Source organism: Hippoglossus hippoglossus, chromosome 2, assembly GCF_009819705.1.
Source record: "Hippoglossus hippoglossus isolate fHipHip1 chromosome 2, fHipHip1.pri, whole genome shotgun sequence".
NCBI lineage: Eukaryota > Metazoa > Chordata > Actinopteri > Pleuronectiformes > Pleuronectidae > Hippoglossus > Hippoglossus hippoglossus.
In genome coordinates, this window is record NC_047152.1 from 6,818,374 (window position 1) to 6,838,634 (window position 20,261).

At 42.5% G+C, this 20,261-nt stretch overlaps 3 protein-coding genes and 1 long non-coding RNA gene across 10 annotated transcripts; 3 read left to right on the forward strand and 1 right to left on the reverse strand.

Annotated features, from left to right (window-relative positions):
* Window positions 1–7,172: 7,172 nt before the first annotated feature.
* gemin8 (gem (nuclear organelle) associated protein 8) lies at window positions 7,173–8,834 on the reverse strand. Of its 3 annotated transcripts, none has more exons than XM_034609165.1 (4): window positions 8,729–8,834; window positions 8,508–8,558; window positions 7,886–8,216; window positions 7,173–7,770 (listed from the first exon to the last, which is right to left on the reverse strand). In XM_034609165.1, the coding sequence occupies exons 2-4, from the start codon at window positions 8,508–8,510 to the stop codon at window positions 7,511–7,513; spliced, it is 594 nt and encodes a 197-aa protein (XP_034465056.1). In that variant the 5' UTR covers window positions 8,511–8,558; window positions 8,729–8,834; the 3' UTR covers window positions 7,173–7,510. The 3 variants fall into 3 exon arrangements, with proteins under 3 accessions (XP_034465056.1, XP_034465062.1, XP_034465068.1); XM_034609171.1 differs by having other exon boundaries at window positions 8,723–8,795; XM_034609177.1 differs by having other exon boundaries at window positions 8,508–8,590; window positions 8,729–8,745.
* A 345-nt stretch (window positions 8,835–9,179) lies between these two features.
* Window positions 9,180–14,701, forward strand: LOC117775711. 5 transcript variants are annotated; one of them, XM_034609091.1, is made up of 7 exons: window positions 9,180–9,713; window positions 9,902–9,934; window positions 10,324–10,502; window positions 13,226–13,555; window positions 13,776–13,896; window positions 14,025–14,061; window positions 14,147–14,550. In XM_034609091.1, the coding sequence occupies exons 3-7, from the start codon at window positions 10,394–10,396 to the stop codon at window positions 14,276–14,278; spliced, it is 729 nt and encodes a 242-aa protein (XP_034464982.1). In that variant the 5' UTR covers window positions 9,180–9,713; window positions 9,902–9,934; window positions 10,324–10,393; the 3' UTR covers window positions 14,279–14,550. The 5 variants fall into 5 exon arrangements, 3 of the variants coding, with proteins under 3 accessions (XP_034464982.1, XP_034464991.1, XP_034464969.1); XR_004616309.1 differs by lacking the exons at window positions 9,180–9,713; window positions 9,902–9,934; window positions 10,324–10,502 and adding an exon at window positions 12,657–13,088 and having other exon boundaries at window positions 14,147–14,356; window positions 14,397–14,531; XM_034609100.1 differs by lacking the exons at window positions 9,180–9,713; window positions 9,902–9,934; window positions 13,226–13,555 and adding an exon at window positions 10,640–10,969 and having other exon boundaries at window positions 10,281–10,502; window positions 14,147–14,701.
* On the forward strand, window positions 11,168–11,930 carry LOC117775776. Its single transcript, XR_004616330.1, has 2 exons — window positions 11,168–11,216; window positions 11,392–11,930. It is a non-coding gene; the product is annotated as an uncharacterized LOC117775776 (long non-coding RNA).
* A 1,560-nt stretch (window positions 14,702–16,261) lies between the features above and the next one.
* Window positions 16,262–19,940, forward strand: LOC117775703 (OX-2 membrane glycoprotein-like). Its single transcript, XM_034609068.1, has 6 exons — window positions 16,262–16,351; window positions 16,572–16,661; window positions 16,848–17,102; window positions 17,615–17,941; window positions 18,788–18,887; window positions 19,049–19,940. Exons 1-6 carry the CDS (start codon window positions 16,312–16,314, stop codon window positions 19,125–19,127), a joined length of 891 nt encoding a protein of 296 aa, XP_034464959.1. The 5' UTR covers window positions 16,262–16,311; the 3' UTR covers window positions 19,128–19,940.
* The last annotated feature ends 321 nt before the right edge of the window (window positions 19,941–20,261 follow it).

The following is a 20,261-nucleotide window of genomic DNA, read 5'->3' on the forward strand; positions in this document are numbered from 1 at the left end:
GTGATTATTGTTTCCTTACCCTGCCCCTGGTGTCTCCTGTGATGCTCGGCAGCACCACAGGGGTCGTATTGACCTTATAACTGCCGCCCTGACTCGCTGCTCGAGACCCATTATGAAACTCTTTTGTCAGGCGCTGACACCGTCGCTGAGGCTCTGAGCTCTGATCCCAGAGGTTGACCTCAGCGTGACCTACAGTGGGTCCCACGCCTGAGGAAATCACTCAGAGCTCTAAGCCATTTGTGGCGTCTCCGTCTCATACAGGACTCTGGGTCGCGGAGAATGAAATGACCGCCTCAGAATCATGGGCGGTCCAGTAAGATCAGTCCAGTAAGAAATTGAGGATTTTTTCTGTGTCACCATCTTCTCCCGCACTCGCCAGTGTCGCCTAGCAACAGAGCTGCAGTTGGACACGGCGAGAAAGTTTTAACACGTGTACTGTTAGCTGTTTGGTTTAGTTGAAATATGATACATTTGTTGTTTTAGTCACATTGTATGCTGCCACCATTATCTCTTTGAAGAACAGTTTGTCCCAGTGAATCCTGGGATGGCCTGACTCCGAGAAGGATCCACCCCGTTGGAGCCTTTGTCGCCCGGGGGGACGGAAGCACGCATTCATAGGAGGCGATAAATGGGACAGCCTAGTCGCACCGCTGTGACGTAATCGGTCTTCAAATGCAGCCTCCGAAGGACACACATCTTGCATACTGTTTCAAATATGAGGAGAAACCCAATGTTTTCAAACTACACACGTAAGTGTAGCTGCACTAGACACCGTGCACCTCCTACACAGAAGTCCGCCGTGTCTAATCCATCATCCACAGTGTGTTTGCAGCATGGAGAGAAACCCTCCACAAAGGCTCTTTCAGGTGCGCAAACTAAAAGCATGAAAAATAAGTAGCCTTGAAAGTGAAAAGCAGGAAATCCTTTCATAATGTGACAAGAAACGACCCAAACTTTCTCTCCAGTTTGAGCAGTTGTCTGATCACAAGCTCTCCTCTGTCTCACCCTGTGTGTTTCTGCCTGTTTGGGTATTGATGTATCGGCCTCCATTAGCCAAATAGGAGCATTTTATCAGCAACGCTGGAAAGAAGCCATCACTTCAGTGCACATAAACATACAAAGACGTCAGCGTACACACTCACGCACACACAGAAACAAGCGGCGTGTCTCTGCGGCGGCTTTACGAGCCTCCCGCTGTCGCTTAGTCTAATCCTTGCCATTTTAATGGGCTTCTGGCTTCCTCTAAAAGGGAAACCTTTGGCAGAGAGCAACATGGAAGCACTGGCCTCTGTATTGTCTTCACCTGAGAGGTTCCTCTGATTCCTCTGCAGAGGCAGCATGTTTGTGACAAGTGCGCGTGTGTTTGTGCATTTGCTCATCTACGTTTGTGCGTTTGTGCGTTTCCAGATCCGGGCCCTTAATCTGTGGTGGTGATGATGACCCAGTTTCGCCGCCACCCCCTCCCCCCCGCCCCCCACCCCGCCCTCAGCCGTCGGTCACCAAAGGAGACGCTTCCCTCTCATCCCCGTGCAGAACCATCAGATTCTGACAAAGGTTAATCCATCTCCAACACACACACACACACACACACACACTTCCATTGAATAGGTCTTAATTCAGGTCAGTCTCATTGGGATCTGGAGTTTTTAAAGGAATATTTCAAACAAATGCAGAACAGGATTTGTTTATTAGCTGGGAGTTTCTATCTCTGCCTCTTTCTCTGAGTGACGATTGAAACAGGGAGCAGGCACGTGGGCAGCTTTGATGGAAATTCATGCAAACGAATTCCTCTTGCACTTCTGCGTGCACATAATTTGCACAGACACACACGCACACAGACACACACACACACCTGACTGAATGCCCACCCTCTACGACCAAGATCAAATCAAAGTGAGACAATCAGTGATATATCTCGTCTATTTTTCAATATCTGACTCTGCTCAGTACGCATGGCTTAACCTTCAAACACACACTCCTACACACCCACCCGCCCCCTTCCGTCCAGCAATTTATCCGACGAGCTGCTAATCCCGTTGGCCCAGATTTGGCCCACAGTCTGCTCCACATGATGTTACGTTGTCATCGTCATCCCAACAACTGCACACACACCCAACGTCAAACCCACACACACACACACACACACATACATGCATACACTGCATCGCCCCACTCCAAAGCTGCATCACGTGACTTCTGCGAGAGTCATGTGACTCAGGAGCTGCAGCACCTGTGACCTACTGTACTCAACCACAGCACACGCCAGCAGCGAAGTGGGATAAGCGATGCTTCGGTGTGCGAGCAAACCATGAGTCATTGTGTGGGGGAAATGCAAAGCAGGGTGGGCTCATCATCTCCATTATCATCATCCTCACTGCAGAGGTGGTCGAGCGGCAGGAGGAAATGAGGGAGGAAGACAATCCCCTGCTCTCTGTGGGTCATGTGTGTATATTTATCTACAGTCTATTTTTTGCCTGTGTAGGCTTGTGTGATCAGACTGTTCGCATGTGCCGAGATTTGATATGACGCCCCCCCTTAGAGCTCTGTGCATCGCCGCTTCACCATGGCAACAGGTCCTCTCAACGATGACTGACTCCGACACGTCAGAGTCGCCGCTGGGCTGAGCTTTAAACGCTAAGACGAGGGGATTGCAGCCTAAATATGAAAGCAAATATGAAGTGGGTGTATAGAAAGCATGAATGCAGGCTTGAAATAATGCAGAAGATGAATTTTCTGTCTCTTTCACAAGCTTTAGTCGGAGCCAAGTCAATGGCACAACAGTTCAACTCATACATGTGCTACCAACACGAAGAAATACTATCACATCACCTTTCATTTCCAAAGCTACTGCAGTTTACTAACCAGCCCAGCTTCTACGACACCAAGCTTTTACAGCCCGTATTCCCCAGAGGAACTTCTCTGTGCCACTTCCTGGTTGGACCAGACTTTTAAACGTCTGTATTTTGGGATTTTCTTGCCGTTTGCTCGCATGTTTCCGTTTGGTCGTGTCTCTCACTGCAGCTAAAGGAAAAAACAATAGTTCTGCCAGTGTTTCTGTAGGTCCACAACCTTCAGAGTCAATTTAACACATTTAACACATTTAGTGTGAGTGAGCGAGCAAACAACTCTCGTACCAACACAGTCCTGATAATTAACACTGAAAATTATGCACTTGTTAATGCTGGAGAATGTGGAAAGCCCTTATGTGTGAGCTTTTTGAGATTTTTAACTATATAATATGCACGTGTCTCATCTTGTGTGTATGTAACACACTGAATAAACACTATTTTAAGAATTGAAGGCGAAATATAAGCTTTTCTTCCTGTTTGTACAAAATTTGAGCTCCTGTCCTGAAATACCAGCTTTCAAAAAACGTACAAATGTAGGAAACATACAAATTAATTAAAAAGGTAATTATGTTTTGTAACCAGCGATCCTCAGACTATTAATATGACCGTATGGCCACAGCTCAACAGTTGGTCGCCTGTTAATGTAATCGGGTCAGTGGATCGTTCCACTTTCTCCATCTTTTCCCAGCTGAGAGAGAGAGAGTGATCATTTATTCTGTCAGAATGAAACAATCCTTAAAAAAGCAAAAGGCTCTTGAAGTCTGCGCGCTCGACGGCCTCTACATATTCGACATCCACTCGGCTGATCGTCGCGCGGCAAACCCACAGGAGAGGACGTGAGAGGATATGAAATTTTCCCCAGCCCAGAGATGAACTGCAGCAAAAAAGAGGAAAAAAAAGCACAAAGAGCGAATTCATGAAAGAGGACGCGTGGGGGGGAAGCAGAGGAAGGAGAGAAATGGAAAGAATAATGATGGAGACAATGAGTGAGGAGGGGGGGTGATGAGAGAAGCAGATGCAGATGAAAGACGGGATGATGATGCTGACGATGATGAGGCCAAAGTAGCAGTTTTTTCGGGGGAAAGGAGGTGAAGAGCGAGGCAGAACGGCGGCGCTGAAGTAAGAGAGGTTTTTTTACGACGGCTCCCTGCAGAAAAAAAATGGCTCCGGTTCCCCCCATCGCTCTAAATCATGTCACTTGGCTACATCCTGTCTGTTCCCGACTTCTCACCGGGCCTGAAGGCGATAAACAGGCCTGCTGCCTCATTGGAAACAGATGTTGTGAATGGGAAAGAGAAGGCAGCCGACGAAAGAAAGAGAGGTGTTCAGTGGCCTAATGAGATCTTAATGAATGGTGCTAGAGCTGTAATCTTCATCAATATCAACAATATCAACATGCTTATGTGTTGTCTAAACACAGCGAGGAGGAATAACACGACATTGATTTGTGTTTGTCCACAACCGTCAATCAGGGGCAAAATTCAGCTCAAACTTTGAATAATAATGTGAAATTTATCGTGATGATAATCGAAATCAAGTGATATCAACGTTTTTATATCGACCTGGTTTCAAGTCAGTCTTCACGCAATCTCGGCTAAAGCCTGACACCAAACCAGCCTCTGGGGGCAGCAGCCATTACATTTGACAGGTTTGATACGGTGTTTACAATAAAATAAAGTCATGTCACCTTCAAGAGTTTGACTCTTCATGCTCGATCAACTGGTGTGATTTATATCAACATCTATCTTTGTGCACCCGTGATTTAATATGTGTACTATACACAAGCGCCTGAGCATAAACTTGTTTTTTTACGTCCTGGCCTTACACTGTGGCCTTGGTTAGGTTTCTGAATGTTATCCAGTCCTGACCAGGGTCAAACGGTATTACTGACAAAGTAACTGTGGGCCGTTTTTTAGAAATATCTGTCATCTTATTCCTCCTCTCAAATCTCGGTGACACTACCTGTCTGAACAAAGCTTCGAATTTATTTTTCCCTTCACTTCCTGCCACGTGTCCTCCTCCTCCACAACAACGGAGATTGTCTCTCCCGCGTTTCGAGCTCGTCCAGTGGGTTTAATCTGCAGCGAGCGAGCGGATCACTCCCCCTTAAGCCAATCAACGTCAACTCTCACATGATGAGGTGTCATGGCGAGTGCTTATGTTGAACGACAGTGCAGGCGGGCTCACAGGATAAAATCCTAAATTTTTCACAATAGTCGATAAATAGATATATATAAATATGTATAATACTTTAGGGAAAAGTTGCACTTAAGTCATATGATGTCTTCAACTCAGATTATTACATTATGGGGTCTTGCTCTTTGTCCCCATAAGGAAGACAAGTCCCCACAAAGTGACTGTTTAATCAGATTTAAGTCCCCACAACACGAGTAATACTTGGACCACACACACACACACACACACACACACACACACACACACAAAGCAGCTGCACTGCACAGATCTACATGCATTTTCTTTTACGTGCACACAGACATGGAATTTACTAATGATTTAAACAAATGTTTTTCCTTCTCATGATGATGTTTATTGGCAAAATGATGCAAGAACTCCGGGGTGACACTCAGGACGTCTGAGGCTTGAAACTGATCAGCAGCAGCAGACATGCAAATCGGGACTCGAGCCCCTGTGCGCTCACACAACCAGAGGAGACAGCAACCCAAACCAGAGCAGACACAGATAACAGGAGAGTCCCTGCGCTCCTGCACTGCTGCTGAAACAAGAAGTGAGGCCGAGAGGGAGGAAAAGTGCAGAGGAAACGTTCACCTACCCATTGTTCAGCTGCTGTGGTGGAAACTGAACCCGGGAGAAGAAGTGGTAAAAAGTACCAGATGATGTCCACAGGTTGTTGGCGGGGGTGGGCCCTGTTTTCCAAAGGGGGCGGGAGCATGAATGGATCATTAGTCCAAACAGCCCTCAGTGTCCTCAAATACAGAGAGTATCTATTACACTGCAATAACACGCTTTATTCACTTATTTCATTCATTCTATTTATTCTAGTATTTCTGATTTTAATCTATAACTAGTGTTTAATTTTTTTTTTGGGGGGGGGGACTTTGAAAGTTCTAGTATGGTTTAATAACTATAAAAAGTTCCAATATTTTATTTTTTAACAGAAAATAATTCATTCAAATTTCTTCTTCACTGTCCCAGTAATCATCTCAGGACACTTATATATTTTGGGTCCAATCTCAAGGTTGGACACCACTGGACAAACAACCTGTGTATATAGATAACAAATATAACTACATATGTGTAAATGTACTTGTAATGTAGTTGTGCTGGTGATGTGATTGTTTATTTACGGTACCAGACAACAAGATAGTCAAAGTAACTGTGCCTTGATACCAAATGTGCTTTGTCCCAGTAGGAAAACTTACTGAGATTATTACCCGACGGATCAGTCAAACTGAAACAGCCCTGACATGATATGAATGTGAACAACGTAGATAAAAGAGAGAGGATAATAAATCCTCTAGAACATCCTGCGGCTCCGTCGGGCTGTTTTTTCAAGGATGCAGATTGTAAAAGCTTCTGTTTTGTCTTTGCATAAAAGATAAAGCCTGTGGATCTGTGAGCACATCTTTTAGTTTGGCCCATTTTCACATTCACACGCAGCGACGGGGTCAGAAGGGCGGTGACCTCGGATGAAAACGTGCGTCATGGGCGTCTCGTCCTGTTCGCTACAGTGTGTCCTCTGTGTGCGCTCGGGCACAGACGCTGCACTCGCATCATGCTCGCACATTACCAAGACACGGCGGGAAAGAAAAGCTTAACCATGTCAGACTTCTGCGAGAAATACTTCTGCAAAGGATAAAGCTGGATGAGGTGTTTATAGCAGTGATGTAATCAAGAGTCCACAGAGGTAACGGAGAAATCAGGACAGACAAAGCTGGTTTTATCCGGACAAATACCACTTTATTATAAACAGAATTCATTCTACAAAATTGTGCCGGGCGCAGCAAACACCAGACGCCAGAGAGTTGTCGACATCCCTCCTGATAAACCACACAACAACGCTTTTAACCCGATGAAATGTCAGAGTCTGAGCCGCACAGTTTAGAGGAAACAACAAAATCAGAGGCAGCGATGCAGGAGCGCTGCTGGATGTGAACAGAGGGGGGGGGGGGGGGGGGGGGGGGCTTCTGTGCTTTAACTGAGTTGACAGGCATAAGAGGAGCTACTGCAGCGTGAAACATCACCGAGCTGGAGGGGGAACAAAAACAGATTAGGAGGAAACACGCAGGCACGTGGTGTTTGAATGTATTCACGTTACCTGCAGGGGGGGGGGGGGGGGGGGCAGCTACACTGTACCTCTGACACTCAGCCAATGACAAAGCGGCTTCTGCCCTTAAAAAACAAACACGAGATCCCGCGTCATGCGTGCGATCACAGCCATGTGTTTTCATCGGGGGCAGCAGCTGACAGGTCAGTGACGTTCGTGTCCCGTGAAGCAGAAGCTCCACTAATTCATGCAACTTTTTGGTGCTTAAAATAACTTCCAACCCTCAGCTGCCCCAAACCGCTGCTTCTTCATCCGCAGCTCCGTCAGCCAACAATCCGTTTCACGACAAAGCTGCAGCATCAGTGACACAACAACCCGCCGGATCTCCTGCGGCTCCTTTACTGCCCGCGGGCTGTCACAGCTTCAGCGGGATGACGGGCCAGTACTTGGGCTGCTTGAGGTCACAGTTCCTGTCGAACGTGAGCTGCATCGCTGCCTCCATGGCCAGGATCTTGGCCGCGTCCTCGCCGAACAGCTTCTTCATTTCGGCGCCGCGTCTCTCGCCGGGCCGCTCAAAGGGGGGAGCCGCCGTGCTTCGCCAGGAGGCGGCACGCAGGTCCCGGTCGGCCGGCACGTAGCTGTCCTGCTCCTCGGCCTCCATCTGCTGCTGCTTCTCTGGAGGAACAAGAGTGTTTTTAAGTCACATATCTACAACTTTTATTTATGATTACAAATGTGCCTCCACAAGCAAAGCACATTCTGTCAACACCTCCCCCCCATGTTCTCTTACTCAGCTCCTCTCTGTGTCTCTCCGTCTGGGCGAAGTACTGCCGCAGCTCCTCGCTGATCTCCATGTTGCTGACGTCACACTCGATCTCGCTGTCCGAGCTGCTCTCCTCCTCCCTGGCGCTCTCCTTGCCGTGCCAGTCCGCGTAGCGCTGGTGGCGGCGGCTGCTGCTGGGAAGCTGCTCCTGGCCGTAGCCGGGGCCGTAGGCGGCCTCCAAGGCCTTGCGGTAGGCACGCCTGTGCTTCTGGTGCCAGGCCATAGCCTGCTGGTAGTGCTGCCAGTAGCGGCTGTAGACGGGGCTGGAGAACCAGGACATCACAGTGCTTATGTCCTCCTGGAAAAGACAAAGATCAGTGGATGTGATTCAGTTTCTCACGTCGTACCTTACTTGCACTGTTACACGTTTTATTGATTTGTGTACCTCTACACGCTTCTATGTCTTTTATGCTATTTCTTATTTACTTATTGGATTTATTTGATCTTTTAAAGCACATTGAGCTGCATTTAAATACATGTTATTCCTTAGAGGGAGGCTATATAACTATACAACTATAAAACTATATAAACACGCCCTGTGCAGCTTTATTGTATGAGCTGAAGACTCCATTTCCCAGAATTCACTCACCATGTCTGGAGCCTCTCCTGCTAACGCTGCTAACGATTAGCCACCGGTAGCCTGCAATGAAAGGACAGAAGAGCTAGCACGAACTAGCACGAACTAGCACGAACTAGCTAGCATCAGGCTAACTCTGCGTTCCCACACCAGCAACAACGTGAAGGCGACACAACGCTGCGTTAATAACAATAAGTATAAATAATGAACGCGTGTTATTTACACACGTTTACCTCAGTGACGTCTCCTCTGCTCAGGCTGCTTCCGCACACACAGCCTCCCGGTATCCTTTGAGCCACAGCGACAGCAATACTGGCTGTGTGGCGCCCCCTGGTGAACACACAGCGAACATGCAGTTTTTTAACAGTCAATGTCACATTTCAAGGTTCAGGATTTAGATGAAAGGATTAAATTGTGGAAATTAAATATAAAATAATCCAAGTGATGTTTATTTTACCCTAAAATGGGCCGTTTATACTTATATACTTTGTATTTATATCCGGAGCAGCTCCTCTCTGCAACTTCACCACTAGATGTCACTAGATTCAACACACAATTATCAAACGACAGAATATGTGTCATTTTTAAGTGAACAGATTGATCATCTTCTCACACGCTTTTACATTTAAAATATATATTTATACATTATTTTTTCATATTTAATAAATTCACACCTGCAAACAATGTATTTGTATTTATTAGAATAAAAAGCATTAGCATTAGCAATAAACTGATATTAATGGCACAAGACAAACAACAACATAAAGGAAAAAATAACGTCCTTTATTACAACAAACCCAAAACTGGGTGTAAGTGCTCTACAAATAAGGCTTATTATTATTATTGTGTAAAATAAAGTGAATTGAAGTAAAATAAAGCAGCAGAAATGATCTCAAAACTCTGGTAATGATACAGTTGATCTTTATCTACGTCTTCTCTCATTTTCTGAGACAGAAATGATGTATTGATACGTTAGGGCCAAACCTTTGCATGTACATGTAGATGTTTGCAACAGTCGACACACACACTGAAACCCTAATGTGAGCAGGCGAGCAGATATCTGACTGTGATATTTTGGGAAGCAGGTGTGAAGCGGAACAATGGGCCAGAGCGTTTGAGTGCGCTGACACATGTTTGACTCCATATCTGGGTCACGCTTCAGCTCCAGGCTCCAAAGCTTTCAGAGGAAACGCAAAAAGACAGATGTGCCTTTTCAAAGTGTGTGTTGTTTGGATGTAGATTTTACTAGATATATTCTTTTCTAAATTTGTTCTGCTTTATTATATATATATATATTATATTCAAGCCTCCACCACCATATATTCATATTGGGTCACTAATGATCAAGTTAATTAATAGAATCAATTGTAAAGTAATTTTTATGTTTACTTCCACTTCAGTGTCAGTAGAACAGAAGAAATAGTTTCCTGCAGCCCGTCGCTCCAGGATCCTGCTCTGCTCTGATCATGAAACACCTGAAACACTTTCAAATGCCTTGTTCACGTCCTTGTGAACGCAACATCTCAGGAACACCTCCAGGGGATTTCTGCCAATTTGGTACAAACGTTGACTTGGACATTAAGATGAACTGATTAGATTTAGGTTGTCAAAGGTCAAAGGTCACGGTGGCTTCATACAACCTGTGTTTGGCCTCCTGAGCACGACATCTCACTTCAGTTTCAGCATTCAACCACAAGGCAGCAATTCTACCTCTAATGTTGTCCTTCACATGAAGGTATAAATAAATGTCGGTATATGTTTTTTTTTTCATCACTTTCCCATGCTGTCTGTGTTAATTCTTTATATACAGTCTATGATGTTAACACGAGCCCACTTCCTGTTTCGATGCTCTAACTCACTCCTCTGTGTGGGAGTTTGAGGTCTGGTGCTGCAGAGCCATGCACAAGGCTGCACTCTGTTACATAGGTGTCTTGACCAGTAAGATGAATGGACTGAAACTGTGGTTTGCTCTGCTTCTGTCGCTGATCTTCTGTGTTGAGAGCAAAGGTATCGTACAGAAACTACTTCTTACAGCGTATAACTTACAGGAGACTTACTGTTCTCTGTTTATCCCTCTTTCTTTGATAAGTGGAATATGTGGAATGTGTTTATTTAATTCATTTATGCATGTTTTTATTTTTCAGGTGCTGCTTCAGTGGCTCGGCAACATGTGAAAACCACCGGGAAAGAACCGTACGTCGCTCCAGTGTGCACAAGTAAAACCGAGGGTATCATCGTAATTGTAACGTGCACCATCATAACAGAGACAAACAGGGGATCACAGTGTCAACTGGTGTATAAACTTGGAAAGGACTTTGAGAACAGTTGTGACTCCAGGTTCAGATTAATGACGGAGAATCAGACTGTGTTCCTTCATCTGAGCAGCTTGACCCCAAAGGATGAGGTGAACGTCACATGTGAGTGTTCACGTCTTGATGGAACATTTCTTCTGCATCTCAATGTCACTGTGGAAGGTGAGTGAATGCTTAAAGTGTAATGACCTGTTTACGTCTGTAAAGTTAAAAACCACAAAACACAATCCAGAAATCTTGGTGTTGTCATGTTTTAATTACAGATTATTAGCACCTTAAGAACATAACAAGGTTCAAAAGATTTGTCTCAACAGGATTTGAAATAATAATAATAATAATATATATATATATATATATATATATATCCTGGGACGATCCTGGGACTTATCTGCAGAAACACTTGCAACAGGTAAGAAACTAATATGGTGCTGATGGAGAATAAAGGGTCATAATAGCTTCACGTGCAAAGGCTGGTTTGAAGGGAAACTGTCTGTGTGAACACAGTGTAATTCTTTGATAATAATCATGTGATTTTATTATAATGTGATAAGAACGTAATGAGATGTTTGTCGTTTGCTCCACAGACGACAACAGGAAGCCACCACTGGTCATCCAGACGTGGTACTGTGCACCACAACGTTTGTTTCTTATCAATTAATCCAATAACAAAATGAAAACCTCTTTCAAACCGTGTGTTGCTCCACAAGGAACCAGGAGACATTGAGCCATACAGCACCTTCACGCAGAGAGAGAGTGGACTTTATTCTGTTGTTAAATCCCCAGTTTGAATTCACATTACATTTAATTTAGCTGATGCTTTTATCCAAAGCGACTCACAATAAGTGCATCAACCATGAGGGTACAAACCCAGAACAACAAGAATCAAGAAAGTACAATTTCCTTCTTGACAGAATTCACGTGTGTTTGCAGGAGATGAAACGAATTCAGGGACAATTCTGTAGCTTCTGCCTCCATGTGATGCTTGTTTTCCTGTTGATGAAACAAACTTAACTTTGAGCTTTAATCGTTTTACTCAAACTTGATTGTTTCGCTTATGTTTTATTCACCTTGAGTTTAATGTTTTTGTTTTTAAAATAGTAAAACTGTGAATAAATGAGTTATCTAATAAACTCTTGTTCTCTTGTTCTCTCTCTCTCTCTCTCTCTCTCTCTCTCTCTCTCTCTCTCTCTATATATATATAGCGAGACAGAGAATATAGTTGATTAAGTGAAATTATTTAATTTAATTACACATCATTTAGGAGACTGCATAGATTCAAGAGACCGACACACAGGACAGTTGAGTCAATTACACAATTAGCATCTTTAGCTAATTTAGATTTTCCTCGACTGGAAGAATCTCGATGAATGCCACCATTTCTATTAATAATTCAGTAATTTACTTTAATCATGTGACTGTTTGGGTTCAATCATGGAACCTGACCTCAGAAAGAGAAGCGGTGTTGCTCATAGATTTTGCAACAAATCACTATCATGCTTGTCTCATGACTGTGATGTCCAAAGATCCTTTATTTACTCAAATGTGTTTTGCAGTTATTGTGGAAGGTGAGTTTGTCTGTGCACGTTTCACTTCTGTTGAATCAGAAAAGATAAAAATAACACACTGGCCCACCACAGCACTGAGGTGTTAAAGTACTTACTTCCACTTCAGTGTCAGCAGAACAAAATAAATAGTTTCCTGCAGCCCGTCGCTCCAGGATCCTGCTCTGCTCTGATCATGAAACACCTGAAACACTTTCAAATGCCTTGTTCTCACACGTCCTTGTGAACGCAACATCTCAGGAACACCTCCAGGGGATTTCTGCCTATTTGGTACAAACGTTGACTTGGACATTAAGATGAACTGATTAGATTTAGGTGGTCAAAGGTCAAAGGTCACGGTGGCTTCATACAACCTGTGTTTGGCCTCCTGAGCACGACATCTCACTTCGGTGTTTCGGCATTCAACCACAAGGCAGTAATTCTACCTCTAATGTTGTCCTTCACATGAAGGTATAAATAAAGACGGTATGTATTTTCTTTCATCACTTTCTCATGCTGTCTGTGTTAATTCTTTATATACAGTCTATGATGCTAACACGAGCCCACTTCCTGTTTCGATGCTCTAACTCACTCCTCTGTGTGGGAGTTTGAGGTCTGGTGCTGCAGAGCCATGCACAAGGCTGCACTCTGTTACATAGGTGTCTTGACCAGTAAGATGAATGGACTGAAACTGTGGTTTGCTCTGCTTCTGTTGCTGATCTTCTGTGTTGAGAGCAAAGGTATCGTACAGAAACTACTTCTTACAGCGTATAACTTACAGGAGACTTACTGTTCTCTGTTTATCCCTCTTTCTTTGATAAGTGGAATATGTGGAATGTGTTTATTAAATTCATTTATGCACGTTTTTATTTTTCAGGTGCTGCTTCAGTGGCTCTGCAACATGTGAAAACCACCGGGAAAGAACCGTACGTCGCTCCAGTGTGCGGAAATAAAACCGAGGCTATCATCGTAATTGTAACGTGCACCATCATAACAGAGAGAAACAGGGGATCACAGTGTCAACTGGTGTATCAACTTGGAAAGGACTTTGAGAACAGTTGTGACTCCAGGTTCAGATTAATGACGGAGAATCAGACTGTGTTCCTTCATCTGAGCAGCTTGACCCCAGAGGATGAGGTGAACGTCACCTGTGGCTGTTCACGTCTTGATGGAACATTTCTTCTGCATCTCAATGTCACTGTGGAAGGTGAGTGAATGCTTAAAGTGTAATGACCTGTTTACGTCTGTAAAGTTAAAAACCACAAAACACAATCCAGATATTTTGATGTTGTCATGTTTTAATTACAGATTATTAGCACCTTAAGAACATGTCAAGGTTTAAAACATTTGTCTCAACAGGATTTGAAATAATAATAATAATATATATATATATATAATGCTTATCTGACAATGTTTTTACTATGCAGAGGAGGCAATCTCCAGCAGCTCGTCTGAAGAGCTTATTCCTTCTGTTGTAATTGGTGTAATTCTCTTCATGGTTACATCTGGAGCGATCCTGGGACTTATCTGCAGAAACACTTGCAACAGGTAAGAAACTAATATGGTGCTGATGGAGAATAAAGTGTCATAATAGCTTCACGTGCAAAGGCTGGTTTGAATTGATTTTATTATAATGTGATAAGAACGTAATGAGATGTTTGTCGTTCGCTCCACAGACGACAACAGGAAGCCACCACCAGTCATCCAGACGTGGTACTGTGCACCACAACATTTGTTTCTTATCAATTAATCCAATAACAAAATGAAAACCTCTGTCTAACCGTGTGTTGCTCCACAGGAACCAGGAGACATTGAGCCATACAGCACCTTCACGCAGAGAGAGAGTGGACTTTATTCTGTTGTTAAATTACCCAGATTGAATCCACGTGTGTTTGCAGGAGATGACACAAATTCAGGGACAATTTTGTAGCTTCTGCCTCCATGTGATGCTTGTTTTCCTGTTGATGTAACAAACTTAACTCTGAGTTTTAATCGTTTTACTCAAACTTGATTGTTTTTGTTTTTAAAATAGTAAAACTGTGAATAAATGAGTTATCTAATAAACTCTTGTTCTCTGTTTGCACCTGCAGTTTGTCGCTCTCTTGATATTCTAGCGTCTCAGCTTGCTGCAGGAGCTTCCTGTCCCCTGACGTCACAGATGCTCTCTCACCTTCCTCTGCACTCCATTCAGGCAGGCAGAACTCCATTCAGGCAGAATCAAACCTGAGACGTTGTTTTGTTGTCTCGTCTCAGATGCAGTTTATCTTTCCTATTCTTTCCCCAACATGGGACTAATAAAGGATTATCTTATCTTTTCTATTTTATCTTCTATCATCTTTCTCTTTTTCTTTCACCCTCTCTACTTTCTTTCTCTTTCTCTCTCTCCCTCTCTTCACTTTCTTTATTACGAATCACTTGGCAATAATTCAGTTTTTGTCCACAGGATAGCGCTGTTCTGCTATTTGAACTGTTTTTCTATCAGGGCAAAACTCTTTATATTTGTCAGTTTTTTCTGGGCACATTAAGAACATTATAATATCTGACAGAAATATAACGGTGATCATGACCAGCTTTTTAATTTAAATCACTAAATATACTTGATATGTAAATAAAAATCTGTTATTTATAACAAAGTCTTGATGTATAACATTCATGTTAAATTCTTCCCCGTATGTTTAAGCGTGAGAATAATGTTCTTTCATTATCATCTTCCCCTTTTAACATTCCCCTTTATTTCCAGAGGAACTCTGAGGTCACGAGTTGTGACAGATGAAACCAAATTTAATCAGAAGTGAAGTAGCAGAACAAGAAAAACCAGCTGGGAAATCCAACTAAAAATGAAGTTAACAACTGAACCAAATGTACTTATACCTGTGTAACTGTACCCTTCTCATAGTTTTTCATTTCATTTCAATCATTATGTTTTTATATGATCAAAGAGTACAGCGCTGAGTATTTTCACAAAATAAATTGGCAATGATTCCAAAGACGTCGTTATGAATCCCTAATGACAAAAACTGTCAACAAGGCTTGATATTTTACACCATAACTATCAACTCTATAATAAAACAATTGACATGACATAAATGTAGATTATTCAAGATAAAACAAACTTTATTGATCCCGTATTTGAGAGATAAATTTATGACAGCAGCAGAAAATCTAAATGAGTAAACAGGTCAAAACGAAATGAAATGAAAGGCAGAGAGAATATGTACATGATATACATGAAAGGTATACTTGAGTAAGAAATTTAAAAAAAAACTAATCTACATCCACGTAAAACTAATAATTATTGCTCATGTATTGCATAATGCAGTTAATCTGTACCACACCTTATTTATTCATGTATGTATCAGGATATGATATCATGGGTTCATGTAATATTGAAAATGAAACAGCTCTTATCTGTTATATATACACTCACGTCCTGCTGTCTGCTCCACCCTGCTTTGATGTGATGATTCATGTGAAAAAACGCAGGAAAGACCCAATTCAAACTAGACTGAACAGTCACTACAAACTTGACTCATGATAATGTGTCTCCTGAAACCTGGAGATAAAATCCCCAAAAGTTTCAGGGTTACAAATGTCTCAGGAGTGGTTTCACTCATTGAATTTTTTTATAAAATAAACAAAAATGCACATATTATCTTCATATTAATTTTTTTTGCTGTACATCTTATAGTAATATTTATTTATTTTAGTCATGTTTCAAATACTGCAAATTTGTACGCTTGTATCTTTTGTCGTCTTTTGTATTTAGCCTTTTTTCTTTGCTCTTTGTGAAATTGCCCTTGTCAACACAATAATTTCCCTAATTGGGATCAATAAAGTACATCTATCTATCTATTCATCTCTTTGGTAACCCCCCCTCACAGTTTACTTTCTCTTTCTATTACGTCTGTATAAGCTTTCAGGCAAAGTGAAAGTACACAGTCCATTCTACAGCACTGAGAGAAGATGTTGTACATTCTCATCCTTGGATGTTTGCAGTTTACAGGTAAGGGACACAATCTACATCCTGTGTAGTATTACAGGACAGATGTGCTCTTTGTTTTATGTCCTCATTTATTTTCCTAATGTGACCACTCACTGGAAATGAAAGCTTATGATGTATTACTGAACTGTATGATGAATTAATAGCCTATTTACATATGTGTGTGTGTGTGTGTATAAATATATATATATACCAAGTCTGTGCTTATTGACTTATTTTCCAGGCTCAGCCTCCCTAATTCATGGATATGGAAATACAATCGCTGAGTATGGTGGGGAGGCACATTACAGCTGCTCAGTGGCCAACCCAACAGGTGAGGATCATCTTTTAAATGCTATTGTTTTATTGTGAAAGCGTAAATTCAATTGTCCCATTTGCCCTTGTAACATCTCAGGCTGTTTTCAGTGATTTCTCCTGAACAGCTGCTGTCATTCACTCATCAGATCTGCCGTGTGTTCAATGTAAATATTGATGTAGACATTTGTGTTTCGTTTCCCAGTGGGTGTGCTGCAGGTCACATGGCAGAGGCTTTTCAAAGATGGGCCGATACAGAACCTGGCCACCTACAGCAAGCGGTTTGGTCAGCAAGTCAACACGCCTTACCGTGGAAAAGTCACCTTAACAGAAGCGTCCCTGAACTCGACCTCCATCAGTCTGAGCAACGTCTCGTGGCAGGACGAGAGCTGCTACATCTGCTCATTTAACGCGTATCCCGATGGCTCCAAACAACAGCAGACTTGCCTCAGCGTGCAAGGTAACATACATACAGACAGATGGACATAAAATGGACAGAATAGGGGTGGCAACTTAAAGGAGAACAATCCTAGCAGCTGTTAGTCTTGTTTCTGCTGCCCTCATTTGGTTGAAGCCACTTTACTTTTACTTTGAAACCTTGGATCTGTGAGGTGTAATCATAAATAAATATGCACGACCCGTCTTCCTCCCACTATCCAGAAATGAAGCCAAAATATCCCGGATACAAATGCCGCCATCTTGCGCATTTGGAGCCGGGGTCTTTAGTTTGGTCATCCACTAACATGGAGGGGGCGGGGTATGTGATACTGCAGTCAGCCACCAGGTGGCAATTGAGATGCTTTGGCTTCACTTTTGGGGGAATGTCATGTCGTCCATCTTTATCTGTCATACTCTGAGTGTAACCAATGAATTTAAGTGGTCAAAGTGTAAAGTTTAACATTCAGTGATTGTATAATCTTTGTTGTAAAACCTTACAATTCTCACAATGACAAGTTTTACTTCTTCACACAGGAATATCCACGGTGGACACGGCGTATGTTCCCAGAGCTGCACGCGGGGGAGACGGCATGGAGGTGGAGTTTAGCTGCTCTGCCACAGGTAAACCAGCTCCGACCATTGATTGGGAAGTTTCACCCGGTGCTGCCCGTCTGTACCAATCACAGACTGCGACAGAAACAAACAGTGACCACACGTTCACCAGCAGCGACAACATCACGCTGCAAGTACCTGCAGGCTGGAGTGGACACGTGGACTGTCTGCTGAACAGGGGAGCGAGAGGACAGAGGCGGGAGAGGATCCCCTTCTCTGTAGATCCTCAGCATCCGAAGAAGGAGGATGGTAATAATAATAATAACAATACATCTATTCTTTATCTATACCACTTTTCCTTTTGAGGGTCGGGGGGGAGCTGAAGCTATAATGTATGCATGTAAAGAAAAACTTATTCAGCTAAGAGGTTTATAATGGGTACAATGGATTGTGGTGTACCAGACTATTGCTAATGTTCCCTTTTAAGCCCCAAAAAATCTTAAATCTTAAATTTTAACGTCTTTCACTATATATGCAACCAAATTCCACATACATCATTATTATTAGCAGACTAGTCATTGATAATTAATGTCTCATTGTTCAGTGAACAAGGAAGTAAAGGAAATCCCTGAAACCCATCTTCATGTCCTGTGACCTAAAGAACAATGAACCTTGTGGTTTACTGCAACCAACAGTCTGACTCAGTCATGGGAATTTCAACCTCACGTTGTGTTTAGCTCTTATTCGGGGTCATTCCCTCCCTGTGACGTGTAGCAAACCCCCCTGCGGATGCTTTAATCTAATAGACTTCTAATTAATACGCATGATTGGTGAAACAGAAGCTGATCCATCCACTGCAAGGCAGGTCCCCCAAACGTATCCAGCTTAGGGCCCCCAAATGTACAGGGCCGGCCCTGGTCTGATTTGTTGTTTTACAGAGTCAGCTGTGCAGTGGCTCATTAAATCAGGGAAGTTTCATTTTGACTTTAGCTTTCATTATTGAGAAATAAAAACCCATGATACGATAACCTCTGTTGATACATATGAGCCCTCGGGATGTTAAGCTTTAAAAAGAAAGCTGACATGAGAATTTCCCTCCGGCCTCTTCTCCCTGAAGAGAACCTGAGTAACCTCCTGCTGTTTTTCTCTCTCTAGAGAAGAGACGGCCTCGCCTGTTGCTCGCAGTTATAATCCCTACTCTTTGTATTATTACCTCCATCACTGCTGTTGCTGTTGTCGTCACAAAGAGAAAAAGGTGAGGTTTAAAACTGTGTGTTGTTGTTGTTGTGTTATTGCAAAAATGTGATCGTGTAATTTTGTCGAGCATTAACCTAGTGCCACAATATACTGTATCTTATGTGTGAGTAATGTTCTGCACACAGTAAAATAAAGTCTGTTTGTCTCTCTGCCTCACAGCTTGATGCAAGGAAGATGCCATCATTTAAAGAGAAAGGAGCACGACACAGATGTGGACATTGGGATTTCTTGCATTTAACCCATAGTGACGTCAGCGCAGCAAACCAAGAGTTGACTACCTGTTGAATTTTCATTTCTTTTTCACTTCAGTTCTCAGCACTGTCACTTTATTAATGGCGCATGAGGCAGAAAGCTTGTTGAGGATGTGTAGGATGTAAAAATATAACAGAAAGGACTGATGTTAGGAGAAGGAGCCTGAGAATGTGAATCCTGAGACAAAAGCTAGATTGCGCTTCAACTTTACTCTTAATGATCTGTATGCACAATTGGCACTTTACTTATATATTTGATGCATCGGAAGTTTGGAATGTTGGTTCAGGATCATGTGCTTTTTTTGCCTTTTGCCTGGGGCCCCCAAAGTCCATTGAAACGCTCCTAAGCAGAGTTAAAGTCTCGATAAAAAGACTAACATGGCGTTAACTTCAGTGCAATATCAATTTGCTTCATGCAAATCTAACCTCACCCACCTATTGATAGAAGTCAAATGAGAACTAACAAATGTCCTGAATCAATCAACATCTGTATGAATCTGTAGAGTTTAAATCAGACATTATATATGATAAAATATATTTTTGTTCTGCATATTTATTTTGATTGTAAACTGTATTTTTCTTGTGATATTGCACGTGTCAGCGTTATTTATTACTCCCATATCTAGAAGGCACATTTACTGTATGTTTGTGTGTGCGCACGCATCTATGTTCTGACATAATCTCAATCATTGTATCATAAACTTACGTTGTGCTTTGTGTGCTAATTCGAGTTTTTAATTATTTAATTTATTTTCCAATTATGCCCATAATTGTCAATTTAAATATTCTGCTGTAATGTCTGAACGTGACTTCATTGCTCTTCATAAGAAATAAGGATCCTCACATGATGCAACTGACCAGCAGAAATCTCACTACAACAAAATCACACTTAGGATCAAAACTGGCGTTTGGACAAATATATATTTTCCAAAAAACAAATACGCATAAGGAGCAATAAGGAAAAGAACTGGAGATATGGCAGTAAATTATAGCAAGGCTGAGATCCAAAGTATAATCATCAGGACTGAAAAAGGGAGATGGCAGGAAGAAAGGGACAGAGGAAAAGAAAGTAGGTGAAATGAGAAGAAGATACAGAGAAACAAAGGAAGAGGTGATAGTAT